Consider the following 18,455-nt stretch of genomic DNA (forward strand, 5'->3'; position numbering starts at 1 on the left):
TGGAAGCGAGAGAGAGAAGGGGGTTGGACAGGGGCGGCCCATGCTATTGGACTGCCGGACTGCAGCCCCCTCAAAAGAAAAAAAAATAGAAAAAAAAAGATTTTAAAATTTCACGGACTTCGCGCATGTGCAGTAGTCCCAACTACTGCGCGTCTATGCACATGCTCCAGGCAGTCCGGCAGGACCCATAGGGAAACGTCTGTGCACTGACTCGCTGGGATTATGTATAGGGGCCAGACTGCAACAGGACAGTCTCAAGTCTCGTCGGGAAGGAAGGAAGTTTGGTTTCAGGGATCTCACGGGTCTTTGGAGTATTGCGCGGGTAGCTGGATATTATGGAGAAGTGAGAACAGACAGGTAAGTGTATGGTGCTTTTTACATGTAATGGTACTTGTTTGAATGTGCTTTTTACATGTAATGGTACTTGTTGTTTGAATGTGCTTTTTACCTTTACAAGGGGTTTGTGTGTGTGTGTGTGTAAATGCCCCAGGTGCTCATGGTGGTGTGGTAGGGAATACCTCAGGCTTGAACCCTGTACCCTGTATGCAGGTGTTAAAGACTTGAGTTCCCTACCCACCACCATTTGAAAAAAAATTGCAGATTTTTGCCTCATATTTGATCTGATCTGTTCCTCATAATATCTGTGGTTTGTAAATGTTGCAATGCTTGATATTTGATGGTGTAGTAGTAGCATTGTTGCCTCACAGCTGCAGGTTCTCAGGTTTGATTCTTGGCTGGGTTTCCTTCTTTGTGGGGTCTGTTATCTTCTCACTGTGTTTGGGTGGGTTTGCTTTTATTTGATGGTGCACTGGTAGCATTGTTGCCTCACAGCTGCCGGTTCTCAGGTTTGATTCTTGGCTGGGGTTCCTTCTTTGTGGGGTTTGTATTTTCTCCCTGTGTTTGTGTGGGTTTGCTTTTGTGTCCTCCCATGTTACAAAGACATGTCTGCATTATTTCTTCCTGGGCCTCTACTGAAAATTGTTCTTTTGTTCCAAGTCAGACTGTCCTGATTAACAAATGTTAAATAAAATTGACAGGCATTTGAATTTCAGACTTCAGGTTTCTGAATGTCTAATTCCTTGCATATTTGATGGTGCAGTGGTAGTATTGTTGCCTCACAGCTATATGTTTTGTGGTTTGATTCTTGGTTGGGGTGCCTTCTGTGTGGAGTCTGCATCTCCTCCCTGTGTTTGTGTGGATTTGCTCTGGTGCCCTGCCATTTTACAAAGACATGTCTGCAGTATTAATCCCTGCGTCTCTGCTGAAAATTGTTTTTGTTCTGTCCGCAGTAAAATTGACAGGCATTTGAATTTCAAACTTCAGGTTTCTGAATGTTTAATTTCTTGCATATTTGATAGTGCAGTGGTAGTATTGTTGCCTCACAGCTATAGGTTTTCTGGTTTGATTCTTGGTTGGGGTGGCTTCTGTGTGGAGTCTGCATCTCCTCCCTGTGTTTGTGTGGATTTGCTCTGGTGCCCTGCCATTTTACAAAGACGTGTCTGCAGTATTAATCCCTGCGTCTCTGCTGAAAATAGTTTTTGTTCTGTCCGCAGTAAAATTGACAGGCATTTGAATTTCAGACTTCAGGTTTCTGAAAGTTTAATTCCTTGCCTATTTGATGGTGCAGTGGTAGTATTGTTGCCTCACAGCTATAGGTTTTCCGGTTTGATTCTTGGTTGGGGTGGCTTCTGTGTGGAGTCTGCATCTCCTCCCTGTGTTTGTGTGGATTTGCTCTGGTGCCCTGTCATTTTACAAAGACGTGTCTGCAGTATTAATCCCTGCGTCTCTGCTGAAAATTGTTTTTGTTCTGTCCGCAGTAAAATTGACAGGCATTTGAATTTCAGACTTCAGGTTTCTGAAAGTTTAATTCCTTGTGTATTTGATGGTGCAGTGGTAGTATTGTTGCCTCACAGCTATAGGTTTTCTGGTTTGATTCTTGGTTGGGGTGCCTTCTGTGTGGAGTCTGCATCTCCTCCCTGTGTTTGTGTGGATTTTCTCTGGTGCCATGTCATTTTACAAAGACGTGTCTGCAGTATTAATCCCTGGGTCTCTGCTGAAAATTGTTTTTGTTCTGTCAGCAGTAAAATTGACCGGCATTTGAATTTCAAACTTCATGTTCTTCAGAATACATAGTAGCACAACCTTTTTTTCTAGCAATTTTCTAAGTTTATAAGATGAATATTTTAAATTTGTCCCTATTTTTGGGACTGTATTCCCCCATTATTGGCTTCGTCCAGGTTTTTGTGCTAAGGTTGACAGCTATGGCAAGAACTGAATTCACTGAATATGTTTGAGGGCTGTATTCCCTCATTACTGGGTTTGTCCAGGTGTTTTGTACTAAGAGGTTGTCAGCTATTGTGAGAACTGAATTCACTAAATGATAGCCATTTCAGTTTCAGTCTTCCTCTCTTTTACAAAGCAGCTGATGTGGCGTAGTGGTATGTTACTCTGACTGTTTTTTGCTCAGGGACCTTGGCAGTAAAATGTACGGTGGCAACACAACATTTTATTCTAGCAACTTTCCAAGATTATACAAGCAATGTTTAATGTGTCCCTGGTTTTTGGGCTTTTGACCCCCCTCCCCAATACATTTTGGCCTTTTCCAGTTTTCTTGAGCTGCGAAGTTGAGATGCAGTTGAGTATTGAGTAGATTTTACAAGGAGCTGAGAGCTGCAGGGGAATAGAAGTTTAGTGCTTTGCCTAGTTAATACTATAGCACAACAGGTTGTGTACTTGCTTTTGATGCAGAAGGCTGTGGGTTCTTCTCCCACAAGGGGTGGATACTGCCGTACTGAGAATGTTCTCCTTGGTGAAGATACTATGAGTCTGTTATCAGTTTGCCATCCATTTCCTCTTGCAATATTATTACTAGCTTATCATTTTTTAATGTAATATAGGCAATTTATTCCTGAGGGGCAACAGACACTTTATTTTTCGATGAAACCATGAAATATAAAGGTGATTGCTAGCAGCAACCGCTTCATTAGTTACAGATTTCTTTAATGTGGAATTATTTAGATGACTTACTTCAGAGATTGTGCATATTTACTGATAATGGACTGTAGAATTGTGCATATTTACTGATAAAGGTGGACTGTAGAATTGTGCATATTTACTGATAATGGTGGACTGTAGAATTGTGCATATTTACTAATAATGGTGGACTGTGGAATTGTGCATATTTACTAATAATGGTGGACTGTAGAATTGTGTATATTTACTAATAATGGTGGACTGTGGAAGTCTGAGTAGACTTTTTATGATAAATGTTCTCAACTGGGCAGTTTTGCCATTATGGGTGCATATGGTTTGTTTCATTGCTTACTGGAAAATGTTCAAAACAAATTTAAAACACCCTCTAACAAGTGTACTGTATTGTACAAGGAATATAATTTTAGTACAATGAGGAAGGTGTATCAAAGAGCACATGTATGTTTCATATGCAAGGGGCCTATGATTTGAAAACAGCCCAAAATTAATCTTTATCTGCCACTGGCAAAATGTATTTTCTTTGAATGTGGGTTTCAATGCTATTTCAATGAATGTGAGTTTCAAGGGCAGAGAAGTTTTAATGCTAAGTTTTCATTGTGAGACTGCATTGCTTTGTTTAACAGATGACTTAGTGTTTGTGCTGTAAAATACAAAATAAAACTTTCAAATTAAGTCCAACTCATCATAGAAGTAAAGCAGTATGCACATTAGTGTTTATGGTAAATGGAGTGAAATAGCCAAGTAATGGTTCATTGGAATGGCTGCAGAGGCTCCATTCAACCATTATTTTGTCAGGGGGGAAGGGCAGCAAACTCAGACAGGCCCAGCTGAACTATACCTCCCAACTGCCCAGATTTTCAAAGAATGAATAGATTTTTGCTTCTTATTTTTGGTTTGTTCTTCATAAAATTTGTAGTTTTCTGGCAAATCATTTAGGAATTAAGTCACTAAGTAATACGTTTCAGACTTCATAACCTTCAGAAAAATGCATGTTAAAGTAAGAGCTGTTCTATCAACTGTCTCAATTTATACAAGAGCAATTTTTAGTACTGTTTATATGTGCCCCCAATATATTTGGCCTTGTTCAGATTTACTGCACTAACAGGTTGAGAGGTACATGCAAATAAATTGCTTTATAGAATTAGGCATAGCCAACCTCTCAACTGTCCCCAATTTTTGGCTCAAAATGTTGCTCTTCCCCCTAATAATCCCTCCGCAAAATAGCAATTTTGGAAGAAAACATGGAGGATTTACAATTAAGAAATAACTGTAATAATCAAAGTTATAGATTACTTGAAATGCATGTAGATTATTTTATTTTGTCAGCTGCTCAAGGTAGCAGGACTAATATTAAAGTGTCCCTTCTTTGACAGGTAGCAGCTGTATTGTGTGTCTATTTTATATTTTTGCATCACATTTTTGGTCCATTTTTCATAAAATTGTGTTTTTTGGCAAATTAGTGACAAATCACTAAAGACTGAAGTTAGAAAATGACAGACATTTGAGTTTCAGATTTTATACCCTTCAGAAAATTCATACTAATGCAAGACCTATGCTATTATCTTTCTAAGTTTATTAGAGCAATATTTAAAAATTGTCCTTATTTTGGGGCCTTTGTCCCACTTCTGTGTATGGCTTTGTCCAGATTTCTTGCTCTTGAGGTTGAGAGGTATGACAAATGTGTCAGGGCCATCACAGTCAGCCAGAGAGATTTCAAATTGTGACATGCTTGTTGCACCCCACTCCCCCATGTAGTGACTCTGGATGTGTCCAAGAAAGGCAAGGAGTAGTTGTATCTACCTTGGATGGGGAGGACACACTGCATAAGTACTACAGTGGCTTTTCATCTGTCCTTGATTTTGCAGAATGGTCTGGTTTCTGTCATATTTTTGTACTGTTGATTTATGCTTATTACTCAAAGTGCCTGTTGCTCTGTGTTTAAGTAGCAATGCTTTAATGACCATAAGGTAAGCTTGTCTGAGATCGTAAGATGCAAGTAAGCTTTAATAAGCATACTGTTAAAGAATTGCCAACATTGAAAGCCTTTCTGTTGTTGCCATGCAGAGAATACTTGACTAGATAATGTATAAGCCTTGGGTATTAAAGGACAGGATTCCATTATTTTAAAAGCTCATTACACTTGTTGGAGACTTCCAGTCATCTCTACAGACTTTACCCGTAAACTAAACAGAATGCCAATCATGTGTGGTCCATAACCTGTACAGTAATCCTTTAAGCAATGTATATTGAGCTTGTTTCTTGTTTGCTTTTCATTTTTTACTTTTATCATGTTTTCCCCATGAAACAAGTTGTCAGGCAGCAGGTCTTTTTTGGATAAGAAACATTTTTACAAGTGGGGTCATCACATAGATTTCTACTTTCAGCATGTTACTTGGTACTTTAATAAAGCTGAATATATTATAATTAGAACTACAGTGCAAGGAGAAGTGGTTTGAGTTGAGTGCTTCTGGTTTTTCTTATACTTGATTTTGACTGGCAATCCAGTAATGTATTTAAAAAGTAATTTATTTTTTCATGCCTCACAACCTTTTGTTTCCATCTAGATATTAAGTAAGCTGTCATGCAGCCAATGCATTGAAATATTTTTATTCTTCTACACTTATTTTTGTCTTGATTGGACTTTCATAATGATGGTTTGCCACCCAGGGCAGCGTATTTAATTAAAGTTAGTTTTTTCTGGTTTTGTGCATAGCTCCTCCCCTTTCTGGTTGACCACACCACTTCCCCTTGACCCCACCCATTCAGCTGTCTCCTGCAGCCCCCCTGTGATTTGAAGTCACCAGCCACCACTGGGGTTGGAGGGTAGGAAACCAGTACTGCAACAGTGAATACACTCGAACATCTACAGTTATGGTAAGTGTACATAACTGTACTACGTTCTTCGTGTTTCACTGTTGCAGTCATCACACTTGGGTTGATTCCCAAAGCTGAAGAATGGGTGGAGGCAGTCAAGAAGAGATGGGGCTGGCAGCATGCCCTGCAGGACTGCTGTAGCAAAACCCACCCTGGATTTGGAAAAGATAGGCAGGTGATAATGCTTGGTGAAGGTACGAACAGAACTCCAAGTTGCAGCTTCCAGAATGTCCCTGGTAGGGACTCCTCTGAGAAAGGCTGTAGAGATTAAAGTTGCCCTAGTGGAATGGGTACTGACCCCCTGAGGGGGTGGTTTCCCATGGTGCTTGTAACATAAATGGGTACAGTGTGCTATCCATTTGGAGATGGTTTGTTTTGATATGGCCTTGCCCTCTGTCCCTGGTGCAAAGCTGACAAGTAACTGGTCTCAGTCACTGCTCAGATATCGATGGTCTCCATTTTAAGGAGTGCCTCGAGTGAGTGTATTTTGAGATTTAGACTTCTATCACTCTTCTGCTTTGTTGCCAAACAGATTGTCCTTGTTCAGTGGTGCGTCCAATAATTTTGATTTGACATGGTCTGCCAAGGTCTGCTCCTTAAGCTAGGCATGCTTTCTAAGTACAGAACCTGTGACTGCTGCCTTGCAAGATGCTTTTAGGGCATTAAACCCACATTGCAGGGTATGCTTGCTGACTTGCATTGCAAAATGCATAAGCTCCTGTAATTCTTTATTTTCTGCACAGTCAGGGAAGGTAGATCATTTTTGCTTAATAAGTTCCATAGTATGTTGCTGGTATTTCAGCATGTGGAACTGACAATTTAATGCTCTAATGGCAAGAGTTGCAGAGGTGTATACTTTTTTACCCCATCTGTCTAAAGCTCAGGAGGGGTGGGATTCTTAGCTGTAGTTGCTTGTATTCCTTTAGGCCCTTGGGAGATGACCTCTGGGTCAGCAGTTTGATTTTTGAAAAGAAATTTGTGTGAGTCAGGGACTCTGTAGTACCTGTCAGGTTTCCTTGGAGCAGGGGCTAAAGTATCAGGAGTTAGACTGGATTCCATAAAGACAACATCCACAACATCCAGAACAGGAGGGATAGCTGAGGGTCTGTGCTGTGGTAAATCTAAAAATTCCTTGAGTCTCTTTTTGGACTGAGGATAATCCTGGCATTCCTAATGGAAATGCTCTCTCAAAGTATGTAGGGTTTCACCAAAAGAAAAATCCTCTGGAGGGGAGGCAGAAGGAATGGATTCCTCTGCATCTGAATCCTCATAAGCAGATAAGGATATGTCTTCATAATCAGAAACCTGAGAGTCATCGGACTCCTGGGCAGATAAAGCTCCTGGGGACAAGTCTCTTTTTCTTTTAGCAGGGGAAGGTTGGCTTCCCCTAATCAGCATGATAAGGTCTTCTGCCATTTTAAGCATCTGTGATTGTGGCAAGGAAGCAGGGTCTTGAGTTAGGGTCATCATATTTTTAGGCGTAGCTCGTACTCTTGGCCTTAGAAACTCGGTAGTTTGAGAAAGAATTGAAAACGCAAAGAAGTGGTCGGTTTGTGTCGAATATCGGTAGTGCAAAGAACTTCCACAGAAGCCGGTGCCTGCACAGCGGCTCCAGACCCATCCAAGGTAGAGACATCCACAGGTTCCGTAGTCGAAGAAGAGTCTCGCGGCATACTCTGAATGGGTCTCGGTAGAGACCTGTGAATCCATCGAGGCGGGCATCAGGGGCTGTGAAAGAGCCTCACTGAGTACCGGTGAACTGGCGACTAGCTTAACGGAAGCATCGTTGGCAGTTTTTGGACCTGTGCAGTCTGTTTCTGTTTTTATCCTTCCATTTTTTGGAAGATCGGTAGTTGGATGGCTTACTGAAGCCATTTCAGAATACAGAGATCGAGAATGAAAGTATTTAGCTACAAAAAGGGCCCAAAGATGAATAGTTTAGGCCTTCAACAAAGTACAAAAATGGCAGCGAGGTTCATCGTGGTCTGGGCCTAAACAGGTGATGCAGAATGGAAATCTTGGTGTGGTATTTGCTTTCCACAGGTGAGACAATTGTTAACTTTTTCTGACATTGGTTAGAGCAAGAAAAAAGGATCCCCAATGGGGTACTTAGCTTTAGAAGACTTCAACTTCAATTTCGGAAATGAAAGCACAGGTAGCGGCCAACCGGCACTCGTGCGAACTGCTTCTGCTTTGGGCTCCTCAGCAAGAAAGACTGATGTAATGGCATCGACTGCCTGTTTTTATACCACTGACGATCTGACATCAGTACTGAAGTGACTGCAACCGATGCAGAAATACTAAGCCTCTGGTATTTGGGCTGACTGAGGGCTACCCCTGGCAGGATAACCCAAGTGTGATGACTGCAACAGTGAAACACAAAGAGCATCTGTGGATGCACTATGCCAGCCAGAATGAGCTTGTCATGCTCCAGAAGGTGATTGAACTGAGGTTCAATGCCTTTAAGAAGAGCATCAGCTAGCAGCACAACAAGCTTCACAGACTGCCTGACTTCAGACAACTTGTTTTTCAGGCACATAATGGTGGGGATCAGGATTCCCATGAAGCATTTTTGCTCTGACTGCAGGATGTCCAGAGCCATTGCCATGGGCTGCATTGCTTGCACAAACTCAGCAACAAAGGTAATTTCTGCAGGCCCGAAGATGGCAGTTCCAATCTGTTCACATATCTCATTTAGCAAGTCCTCACCCCGAGTTGCAATGAGGTGAATTCTCTCCATTGTGTAGAAAGTGGGATTCCATCATGTTGCACTGGGAATAATCAATGCCAGATCACACTTATTTCGAGCCACCTCAGCAGCCTGGGTGCTGTGACTAGCCTTGTTCCAAGCAGCATAGCATTTGGCCAGGGTGCTTTGCATGATCTTTTTATACTGTGCATCATCACAAGCAGATTCAGCATCTTGCACAGCAACTAGATGCAATGTGTGTGCTGCACATCTCAGATTCAATGTGTGTGCTGCACATCTCAGATTCAATGTGTGTGCTGCACATCTCAGATTCAATGTGTGTGCTGCACATCTCAGATGGGGAGGCAGTGAATAGGTGTTCTCACTTTGCCCTGACTGATTCAGCATGGATGTCACGCTGTTGTAAATCACTTCACCATCATCATCCTCATCTTGGGACAGAATGCTTGTAGTCTCAGATCTCTCACATTCCGAGAAGACAGTGAAAGCCTTTAAAAAATTGCTGCCATTGTCAGTAATTGTTGCACACACCTTTTGATCTGTCTTGTACTTGATGGGAATGCTCTCGAGAGTTGATGCTATGAGATCATATGTATGCCTTCCCTGTAATCTGCAGCATGACAAAGCAGCTGACTTTCTTTGAAGTGTGTTACAGTCGATCCAGTGGGTGATGACACCAAAGAAACTATGATTCTGATGGGTCCAAATGTCAGCCATAGTGTGCTGCATACTATCAACATTCATGCTGGAAAAAGCTGCAAGCATGTTCTTATCATTCGTAAGCATATTTGTGTACTTTTCTATAAGCTCATATATCTGCCAACTCTCTGTGGTTTTGCTTAACATTAATCACTATCTCAAAGCAAAATCTTTATCACTGTATCATTATTAACACCACACACAAGCTTATCTTTTATCAACTCATCTCCCAGATAATCAAATATGGACGTTTTTGACTTGTTTCTCAAGTCAGTTATATATGCTGCAAAAGTTTCACTAGGCTTTTGATCTCTTGTGTAAAATAGTGCCTTTCCACTATAATATTCATTTGAGGGTTGCACATTTCTCTAACTTGACATTTTAAGCACTCAGAGTCTTCCTGCGTTTCAGCGTGTACCACAATATGGCAGTCTTCCCCTTTTCTGCATAAACAGCAGGTGCATGCACAAATGAATGTTCTCTCTCAATGGCTTCTGACACAGATACATTTAGCAGAATAAATGGTTTTGTATGTGCGTCTTTATCAAAAAAAATCAGCCTGTATGAAAACATCATATTCTTGCTCACTCTCCAGTTTTCAGCAATATTATTAAACACAAGCAGAGCAGGTCTGTGAAATCCCTCTGCCATGCCATATGTGTCAAAAACACACCAGGTACTTGTAATTATATTCAGCTGTACAACAGACTCTGTACTGTAATACTGCACACACTGCCAACACTTTGCACACTTTAGATACTTTGAATATCTTTAGTTAATGCAAATAATTAGTACACTGTAAAAAAATATTTTTTTTTCTTTTTTGAACATTTTATATGATTCGGATATTGTTTCAAATGTTTTCGTAATTATTTCAAGTACTTTTTTCAATATGTCGCAATTTTGAACATTTTGTTTATTCATTAATTGGTTTGGAATGCTTTTATATTTGTTGAAGGAAAAATCATTTAAATGAGTTTAAGAACCTGGAAATATTTTCGGACCTGTTTGCGAGTCGTTTGAGACACTCTTGCATATTTCTCCATTTCTGACTGTGCGCCTCATGGTTTTAAGAAGTTTTGATGTGAGATCCCATTATGACAACATGTCACTCGTCTTATGTATTCAAATAAGATGACGAGGCCTGAATGTTCATTTAAGATATTTATTACACACAAACACATCAGGATGGATGACTGGAACATAAAACTTAAATGAACTAGCTAACTGACTGACTGCTACACACATACATGTTTTCACTCCAGCTGCTTACACAAAATGGCACTCTGCTTGCACATGCTCAGTACTTTTTATGAATGTCCCCATGAGCTACAGTGGCTTTAAAAGTACAACACACACACTATGATCTACACTCCCTGTGTTTGAGTGGGCTTCCTCAGGGTGTCCCACATTCCCAAGACATGCTACAGGTGGATTAGACATTCTAAATTGGCTTTAGGTGTGAGTGTGTGCATGCGTGTGCATTCTGAAGAAGGTTAAGCGCTGGGCTGGCAATTCAACAATGTAAAACTCCACTGCCACTTGTTCTGCAGACTGATGATCCACTGTGGTGATCCCTAACAGGCACAGCTGAAAGGAGAAGAAGACGACTAGTCTTTATAGCTAGAGAGTCACAGATAATAATTAAACCAAACCAGCCAGCAGCACAGGACCTATAAAAACCTATCACATTTTGTCTATTTTCAGCAATTTAAAATCACAACCCGAAAAGAATTTTAAATAGAACATAACATAATATTGTCAAGACAAAAGTTGGTTGATCATAGATCCACTTGAAGAGTCCTGCTTGGTGCAGTAGGTTGGGGCATCAGGTGCTCAAATGATGAGTGATGAGTATGATTCCAGCTGACGGTGGTATGGAGAACCAATGCCATTTATTATACTGCAAGGTAAGGATATGATCTCTAGCAGGCTAGAATTGCCCCAGTGTTAGGAGATGTTTTAGTGGGTGAGAGTCCCACAGTACCAGGGCAGGGCTGGAGTCTGGTCATCATTAGCTTTCACCTCCTTGCAGTGTTAAGAAAAATTAAGTCAATTTTGCTCCAGACTAATTCTAATGATCTATTATGAATGCTACATGCAATGAATTGTGCCAGTATTATGTTGTAATTTTTTATCCAAATTGCCACTTCAAAGTGTCTATTACCTCCTAACATCTGATTACTATCCATACTATATAGGGACCCCAGAAGTTACATCACTCTTTAGGAAGCATCCATGTTGAGAACCACTGGTTTAAGCAAAGGTAACTTAAAAGTAACTCACATTTAAGTTACTAGTTACTCCAAAAAGTAATACGTTACTATTACTAGTTACCATTTTGAAAAAAGTAACTAGTTATATTACTAGTTACTAGAAATTGTAATATATTACAGTAATATATTACTTACTGTAATATATTACTCCCATCGCTGCTGTTACTCAATGATTCTAATGAATAGGCTCTGCAAGCATGTTAATGGCTGGGATAATCTAATGGTCACAGAATGCAAACAGCCAATGAAATTGTTACATTTAATATACCCTTGTTGTCCATGGAGCATGGTGATTATGCTCTGATACTGCAAAAAAGCCAAACCAGTCCAGTGCTTCTGTAGAGCAAGACTGAATATTAACAATTGTTCAGCAAAACTGCTTCATTTTACCTTAACTATTGCCTTACTTTGTGTTGCCACTTTGGAATTTAGTTTATACTGGAATGGGTTATGGACTTTTAAATAAACACTCACATTACAACCCAATCAGGAACTGCAGATAACGTGAAGATGCTAGTGCTTTTTTGAATCTTCCTAATACATTGCTTTATCTCTTGAAAATTTTGTTCTATTATAATTGTATGCTAAAGTAAAAATGTAAAGTAGAGGCAATGGGCACCTTTAAAGAGGACCTTTTTAATATTCTCTTTTTAAATAAAGTAGTAATGGATATCTCCACTCTAATATTAATAAAGTTATTTTAAACTTGGATTTTTATTACTGAAAACATGCCAAAGAGTATTAATTTTGACTGAAATTATTTTATATGAAGTGCTTAGTGAAGATACTTGCAACTATGGTTATGAAAAAGGAATGCATATGAAGCAGAATGTATGTTTAAGTGTTTTTAGTGTTTTACAGTGTATTACTGTTTCACATGTGTACCGTCAAAAAATAAATGTATTTATATTCATATTGCACTTTTCATTTCAAATGTCAGGTTCCTAAGTGTGTGCTGTGTGCTACTAGAATTAAACACATTAGAGGCTGATCAGAGAGTGCAGAACGTATTGTAATGTTAGGGCTTATCTGAATATTCATAATAACCTGTTTCAGCTTTTTAAGGTTTTTCCCTGTCTCTAATTGTACACTGAAATACACGTATAAAAGTCACTTTTAAACTTCAACATTTTTATATTGTCTCCACTCTCCGCATTATTAATGAATAACTTTTTAAGGAATAAAAAAGTTGTTGCTATTTATTAGGTCTGTTATGAATTTTAAATGAATAAGAATATATGTGTGTGCGTGTGTGTGTGCGCGCGCATGCGCGAGCGAGCATGCGTGTGTGCGTGTGTGTGTGTGTGTGTATTACTGTATATCTATGTTTATTAGGTTCTCTTTGTGTAATAATGTACCCCTTCAGCATTCTGAGTGACCAGTAGGGTTTTCTTTAGAAGTACATTTTCTAATGTAAAGCATTGACTAGTATAACATGGAATGAGAAGTAGAAGATGTGCATATTTTCAGCCTTCCCCTTTGCTGCTCAGCCTGACATTGTATTAAGTCTGATTATCACTGATACCTCAATTATTTCATGGTACATTAACCATATACTTGCACTTAACATGAAATAGTGTAGAATTATAATTTAGCTTATTAGAATATTTAAGATACATGTTATCTTGTTTATTTTTTTTTTATTAATGCCCACATTGATTTGTTGCACACAACTACTTTTTTCCCCTCTGCATTTGAAACCATGAAGGCAAACAAACAAAAAAAAGTTAAACTGCTTTATAATGCTGGACTTCAAAGTTTATTTCCATTGCTGTATTGAATTAGTTTATAGTGACAATGGCAAACGCTAAGGTGACTTATATGGATTAGCTAAACATATTCCAAGCCATTAGTATCATGTCAGCTTTTAAATTGCTGCAGATGAGATGGCTGGGTGGTTAAGGTGGTGGACTGCTAATTCATTATGCTCTGCATGTGTGGGTTCAAATCCCACTCTTGTCAGTGTTTGATGCTGTTCTCAGTGGTGCCCTTTACTTAACAAAAAATGTACTTTGCTTGTTCTTCATTGTATAGTCTGTGATGTCCTCCATATACCATTCCCTTTGTTATTATATATTTATGTATGTGTGTGCCTGCTCACCTCCTTGTAATAATATTTCACAATAATGTCTGTTCTTGTCTGTTACATTTAGCCCCCTTACTGAGCTGTGAAGCTGCAACCCAGACTGAATGGAAACATGAACTGGGTACTGTCACCCTGCGCAGAGGAGGAAAGGCAAGAGCTGGCAGATCAAGACCCAGATCTCTGATTGATTACAAGTCATACAGAGACACAAAGCTAATTGTTGCGAGGTTCCTAGAGCAGTCTTCCTGCAGCCTGGCCCCTGATGTGAAAGAACTTGTGGAAAATATCAAGACTGTCCTGAAATCTGATGAGGAGCATATGAATGAAGCCGTTTTCAGTGCTAATGTCTTGGAGCAGGTAAATATGCATGGTGTCACTGGTAACATACATAAATGCTGCTGAAAATCCAGATCTGCTTACCAGTCTCTCTTTGAGTTACAGCAGCACATTATAATTTTTTATAATAATTCCGTTACTCATTATTCATCCATCCATCCATCCATCCATCCATCCATCCATCCATCCATCCATCCATCCTCACATCAACCCATCACTTTATCCAGCTCAGAGTCATGGAGGACCAGAATCTATCTTGGCAATCAATGGGCATCTATCTACTCAATGGCAATAGCAGTTGCCCATTTTACTCTTATAAATGTATATTGTACTGGGAAGGCCTACATTATTTATTTATTTATTTTATTTATATTTTACTTTACATTTGTTAACCGGGTAGTGTCCGGCTGGGCAAGTAGCCCATTTTTAGTGGAGACCTGAGGAGAAAAGTTCCATAACAATAGTACAAAAAAGATTACAAAAAATTTACAAAGATTTACAAAGGATATGCAAAAAAGTTTAAGAGTTGCCTTCAATCACAATTTACAAAAAGAGAATGTAAACAGAACACATTACATTTTATAAGCCTTACTACAGATAGTAATATGAAACTCATTAGATGCATAACTAAATAATCCATTGTGGTATCAGATTGAGGGAGGGGTGACGTGGGCACTTCAACAAAAAAAAAAAAAATCAAGCCTCTCAAATCAAAGTAAAAAATTAATTAATGTCATATATTTTTAATGACAGCAAAAGAAGCACAATGGTTTGGCCTGTTAGCCAGATCGTGAACAAGAATCTATCGATCCACTTTCATGTGGGTGTGATGCTGGAAAAGATGCTGCTGTGTCCACCTTTAAATGGTGGCTAGATGGCTAACATCTGTCCATCTATAAGGTGGATAGGATGAAGCCTCTATACATTTATTATTGGTTACCAGGAGCACTAAAATGGTGAGGCATTTCAGAGAAAGTATTAATTGTCTATCTCCACACATAACAATATGATAAGGAATGGAGCAAGGCTGTATCACTGTGTTTCCCTAATTTATGTGAACAATCAGCCAAAAAGCCATGCTTTCTTTGAGCATGCTTGTTCAGATCAGAGAAGATGTGTTTATTAACATGAACATTATAAACAAGGTACTTTTTAATAGTGAAATGTAACATTTTTAATGGTGAAATGTAACAGATCTTGTTAAGTCCCACTGCACACCAGGTACATTGTAAAGACTTGCAGGGGTCCAGTAACATTATTGTGGCAGTTTGCAACAGTCTGTGGCATACTAAATAACTTACAATATACTCTGTTGACGATGTAAATAAAATTTGCAAGAAAACACTGCTGCACTGGATACAGGATACAATACCTTTTTATGATGAAAACACACCACAGGACATGCCAGTTACATGAATGTAGTTAAGTAAATGATTTATTTTTTTATATTTCATAAAAGGGTATCCCCTCAGTAATACTAAAAAGAGCAAGTGTGATCACTGCCCCTAGGTAGCTTCCTTATTATCAATGGTAACCCCTTCAAGAATAATAAAAACAAGATGGTTAATGACTGTCCCCTCATATCTGCAGCATATCCATTGGTTCTGTTTTCATCATGAAAAGAGCATGGTACTTGATGTCTTTCAGGGGGCGCAGTGGTGCAGTCACCTCACAACAACAAGTTCTCCGGTTTGATTCTCGGCTGAAGTGCCTTCTGTGTGGAGTCTCCATGTCCTCCCTGCATTCATGTGGGTTTCCTCTGAGTACTCCGGTAGCCTCCCACATTCAAAGACATGCATCTGGAGTATTTCAACCTGGGCCTCAGCTGAAAATAGTCGGACTTTCCCAGTCAACAAATATTAAATCAATAAATAATAATTTATTGTGCCACAGCTTTTTTTTCTTATATTTCACTCCTGCATTTGGCAAAAAAAGTTTCATAAGATATTTATAGTAGCACAGAATGGTGCAAACTGTACCAGAGAAGTACTGAACTCCCAGCATATTAAGGTATGTGCAATGAGCTTTAGGGGGTTACATTATATTTTATTTTTTTTTATTTATTTTATTTTACTTTTGATTACCGGGAAAGTCTGACTGGACAAAAATCCTTTTTCAGCAGCAGCCTGGGGAGAAAAGCTCCACATTTAACATTTAATAGTCATTATAATTACAAATACAAAGTTTACATATACATGACTTGACATTTCTATCAAACATATGACATTGGTTAAAAGTACATTTGTGTTAATATTATTAATGTCATTGTTGCATAGACTAGTACAAGAAAGAAAATTATTCTTAAAAAAAAACAGGAAAATGAGTGACTTATAGAGTGTAAACCAGGTATTATTAATAACATTTGGTGGTGAGCAATTTTTATAGATATCTACATTGACTAATTGCCTGTAGTAAGAGGAGATACAATAGAGTATAGATATTGAGACATAAATGCAACTTGAGAATAGTTTTACTATAGTGATCTAATTTATGTGAAGAACTAGTATTACTTACAGAAAGAGTTTTTAGACAAAATAGAACACTGAATTGGGATTATTTTTTTATCCAGGATTTGTACAGAGGATAGCCATGTATTGGTTAACTCATTACATCTGGTGAATCTGCAGTTAACTCCTACTGACGCCTCTAGGTGTCACATATTGTTTGTTCATATTTGCAGCAATAACTCAAAAACATGCCATGTACAAGATTTCATCTTAAAACTTACAAAATAGCAAGCTCAACTGCATAATATTTGACCTCTCTCTAGTGCAGGTAAAGAGATATTAACTGCTGTTTTTATGACAGTTTAAATTGATATAGTTTTCACAGTTTTATAAATATCTCAACAAACAAGTGGTACAGAATGAACTCCATAGCCTCATATGAAAGCCCTCACCATGATGAATAAAATGTTGCTGACAGTTTGTGTGTAACTTGATGCTGAGATATTGTAAGTTGTTTACAAAATATTACAAATGTAATAGTTACTTTTGTTTACCGTGACTTATAAATTTCAGTTTAACACCTAGAACCTAAAGAATACTACCACTATAAAAATAGTTTGTGCTGAAGGGTTTGCCATTTATACTTCTTTCATAATCCCTATAGTTCCAGAGATATGAACATTTGTTTGAAATGTGAGGACATAATTTGATTCTGTCAAAAGGTTTAGGCTCCACCCATTGCAATTTACTGTGCAAACTTACTGAGCTCCATTGGTGTGAATGAGTTAAGTGAGACTTAAAGAGTTATTTTGAAGTGAGATAAATTGATAATAGATGTTATTTCTGATGGTAAGCTATTCCAGAATTTAGCTCTGTAGTTCGAGAAAAGGGAATTGCCTGATTTATTGTTAGCTTTGGTAACAGTTAACAGGGATTTGCTACTCAATCGAAGTACAAGTTTGTTAGCGTAAGGAGTTAATAAGTTTTGAAGTGAAGATTTCATGTGCCAAGCACAGATGGTGATAAGTTATTAGGTGAGGGGTTCTAGCCAATTCAATTATTTGATGGCAGTGCAATAATGTGTCCTAGAGCTGGCATCAGTGATAGTCTGTGAACTAGGACAAAGTATACTGGCTTAAGTTGAATTTAGTAAGTACATTTAAAAGCTTGAGAGATCATGCCAAAAGTCTTAGAGAGGTCAATAAAAACAGCAGAGAGAAATTTGCCATTATTTCTGTGGTGGTTGACTATGTCAGTGAATTTCATAAGGGCAGAGCTGGTGTGTGGAAGGCTCAGAACGCATGCTGGGTTTTGGATAGTAATTTGCTAGTAAGTAGAAAGCCCATAATTTGTGTGTGTATGTCAGTGACGGTCATAAGGGCAGAGGTGGTGCTGTGGAAGGGTCAGAACCCCATGTTGGGTGTTGGATAGTGATATATTAGTAAGTAGAAAGTCCATTATGTGCATATGCATCTGTCCAGTATATTGAATATGGGTGACAGTATAGCAGTTAGCCGATAATTGAATAATTCTGTTGACTTGCCACCTTTATGTAAAAGTATAATATATGACATTTCCAAATTGATGGAACTAGTTGTTCAGTAATGGAATTGTTAATGAGGATAAATATAGGGATGGAGATGGCATCAGCTGCAATTCTAAGATATTCTGCAGGTAGTTTATCTGTAGCTAGGGTAGTGAGTTTCATTTTTTTTAGTAGTTTCTTTATTGTGTTGGTAGATACAGGTTGTAAGGAGGAGTTGCTATTTTTGTGAGTGGTAGTGGAGGCATAGCTTCTTGGAGAGAGTTAGAATTGTTTCAGTGAAGTATTTGTTAAACTGAGTGGCTGTACTATCAAGGTTGTTAGTGGGAGGTGGGGTGGGTGTACTAGCATTGCCTGGTAGGAGGATGTTATTAACTGCTCTCCAGAATTGTTCTGGGCTGTTATGGTGCTTGTTTTGGATACTAAAGTGATAATTTGTTTTATCTTGTTTGATTAGACTTTTTACCTTGTTTATGAGTTCTTGATATGTCTG

The 18,455-nt window shown here is 38.7% G+C and overlaps 1 protein-coding gene and 1 non-coding gene across 3 annotated transcripts in view; both read left to right on the forward strand.

Annotated features, from left to right (window-relative positions):
- FAM189A2 (family with sequence similarity 189 member A2) overlaps positions 1-18,455 on the forward strand; it is a 1,031,909-nt gene that overhangs the window by 990,016 nt on the left and 23,438 nt on the right. For both annotated transcript variants that reach the window (XM_044064351.1, XM_044064352.1), the window contains exon 10: positions 13,704-13,993. In XM_044064351.1, the coding sequence (XP_043920286.1) occupies positions 13,704-13,993 (290 nt within the window). The remainder of the gene's footprint in view (positions 1-13,703; positions 13,994-18,455) is intronic.
- On the forward strand, positions 13,431-13,512 carry TRNAS-GCU. The gene has a single exon. It is a non-coding gene; the product is annotated as a tRNA-Ser (tRNA).

Source organism: Protopterus annectens, chromosome 2.part2 (assembly GCF_019279795.1).
Source record: "Protopterus annectens isolate FY-2018-M chromosome 2.part2, PAN1.0, whole genome shotgun sequence".
In the NCBI taxonomy this organism is placed as follows: Eukaryota; Metazoa; Chordata; order Ceratodontiformes; family Protopteridae; genus Protopterus; species Protopterus annectens.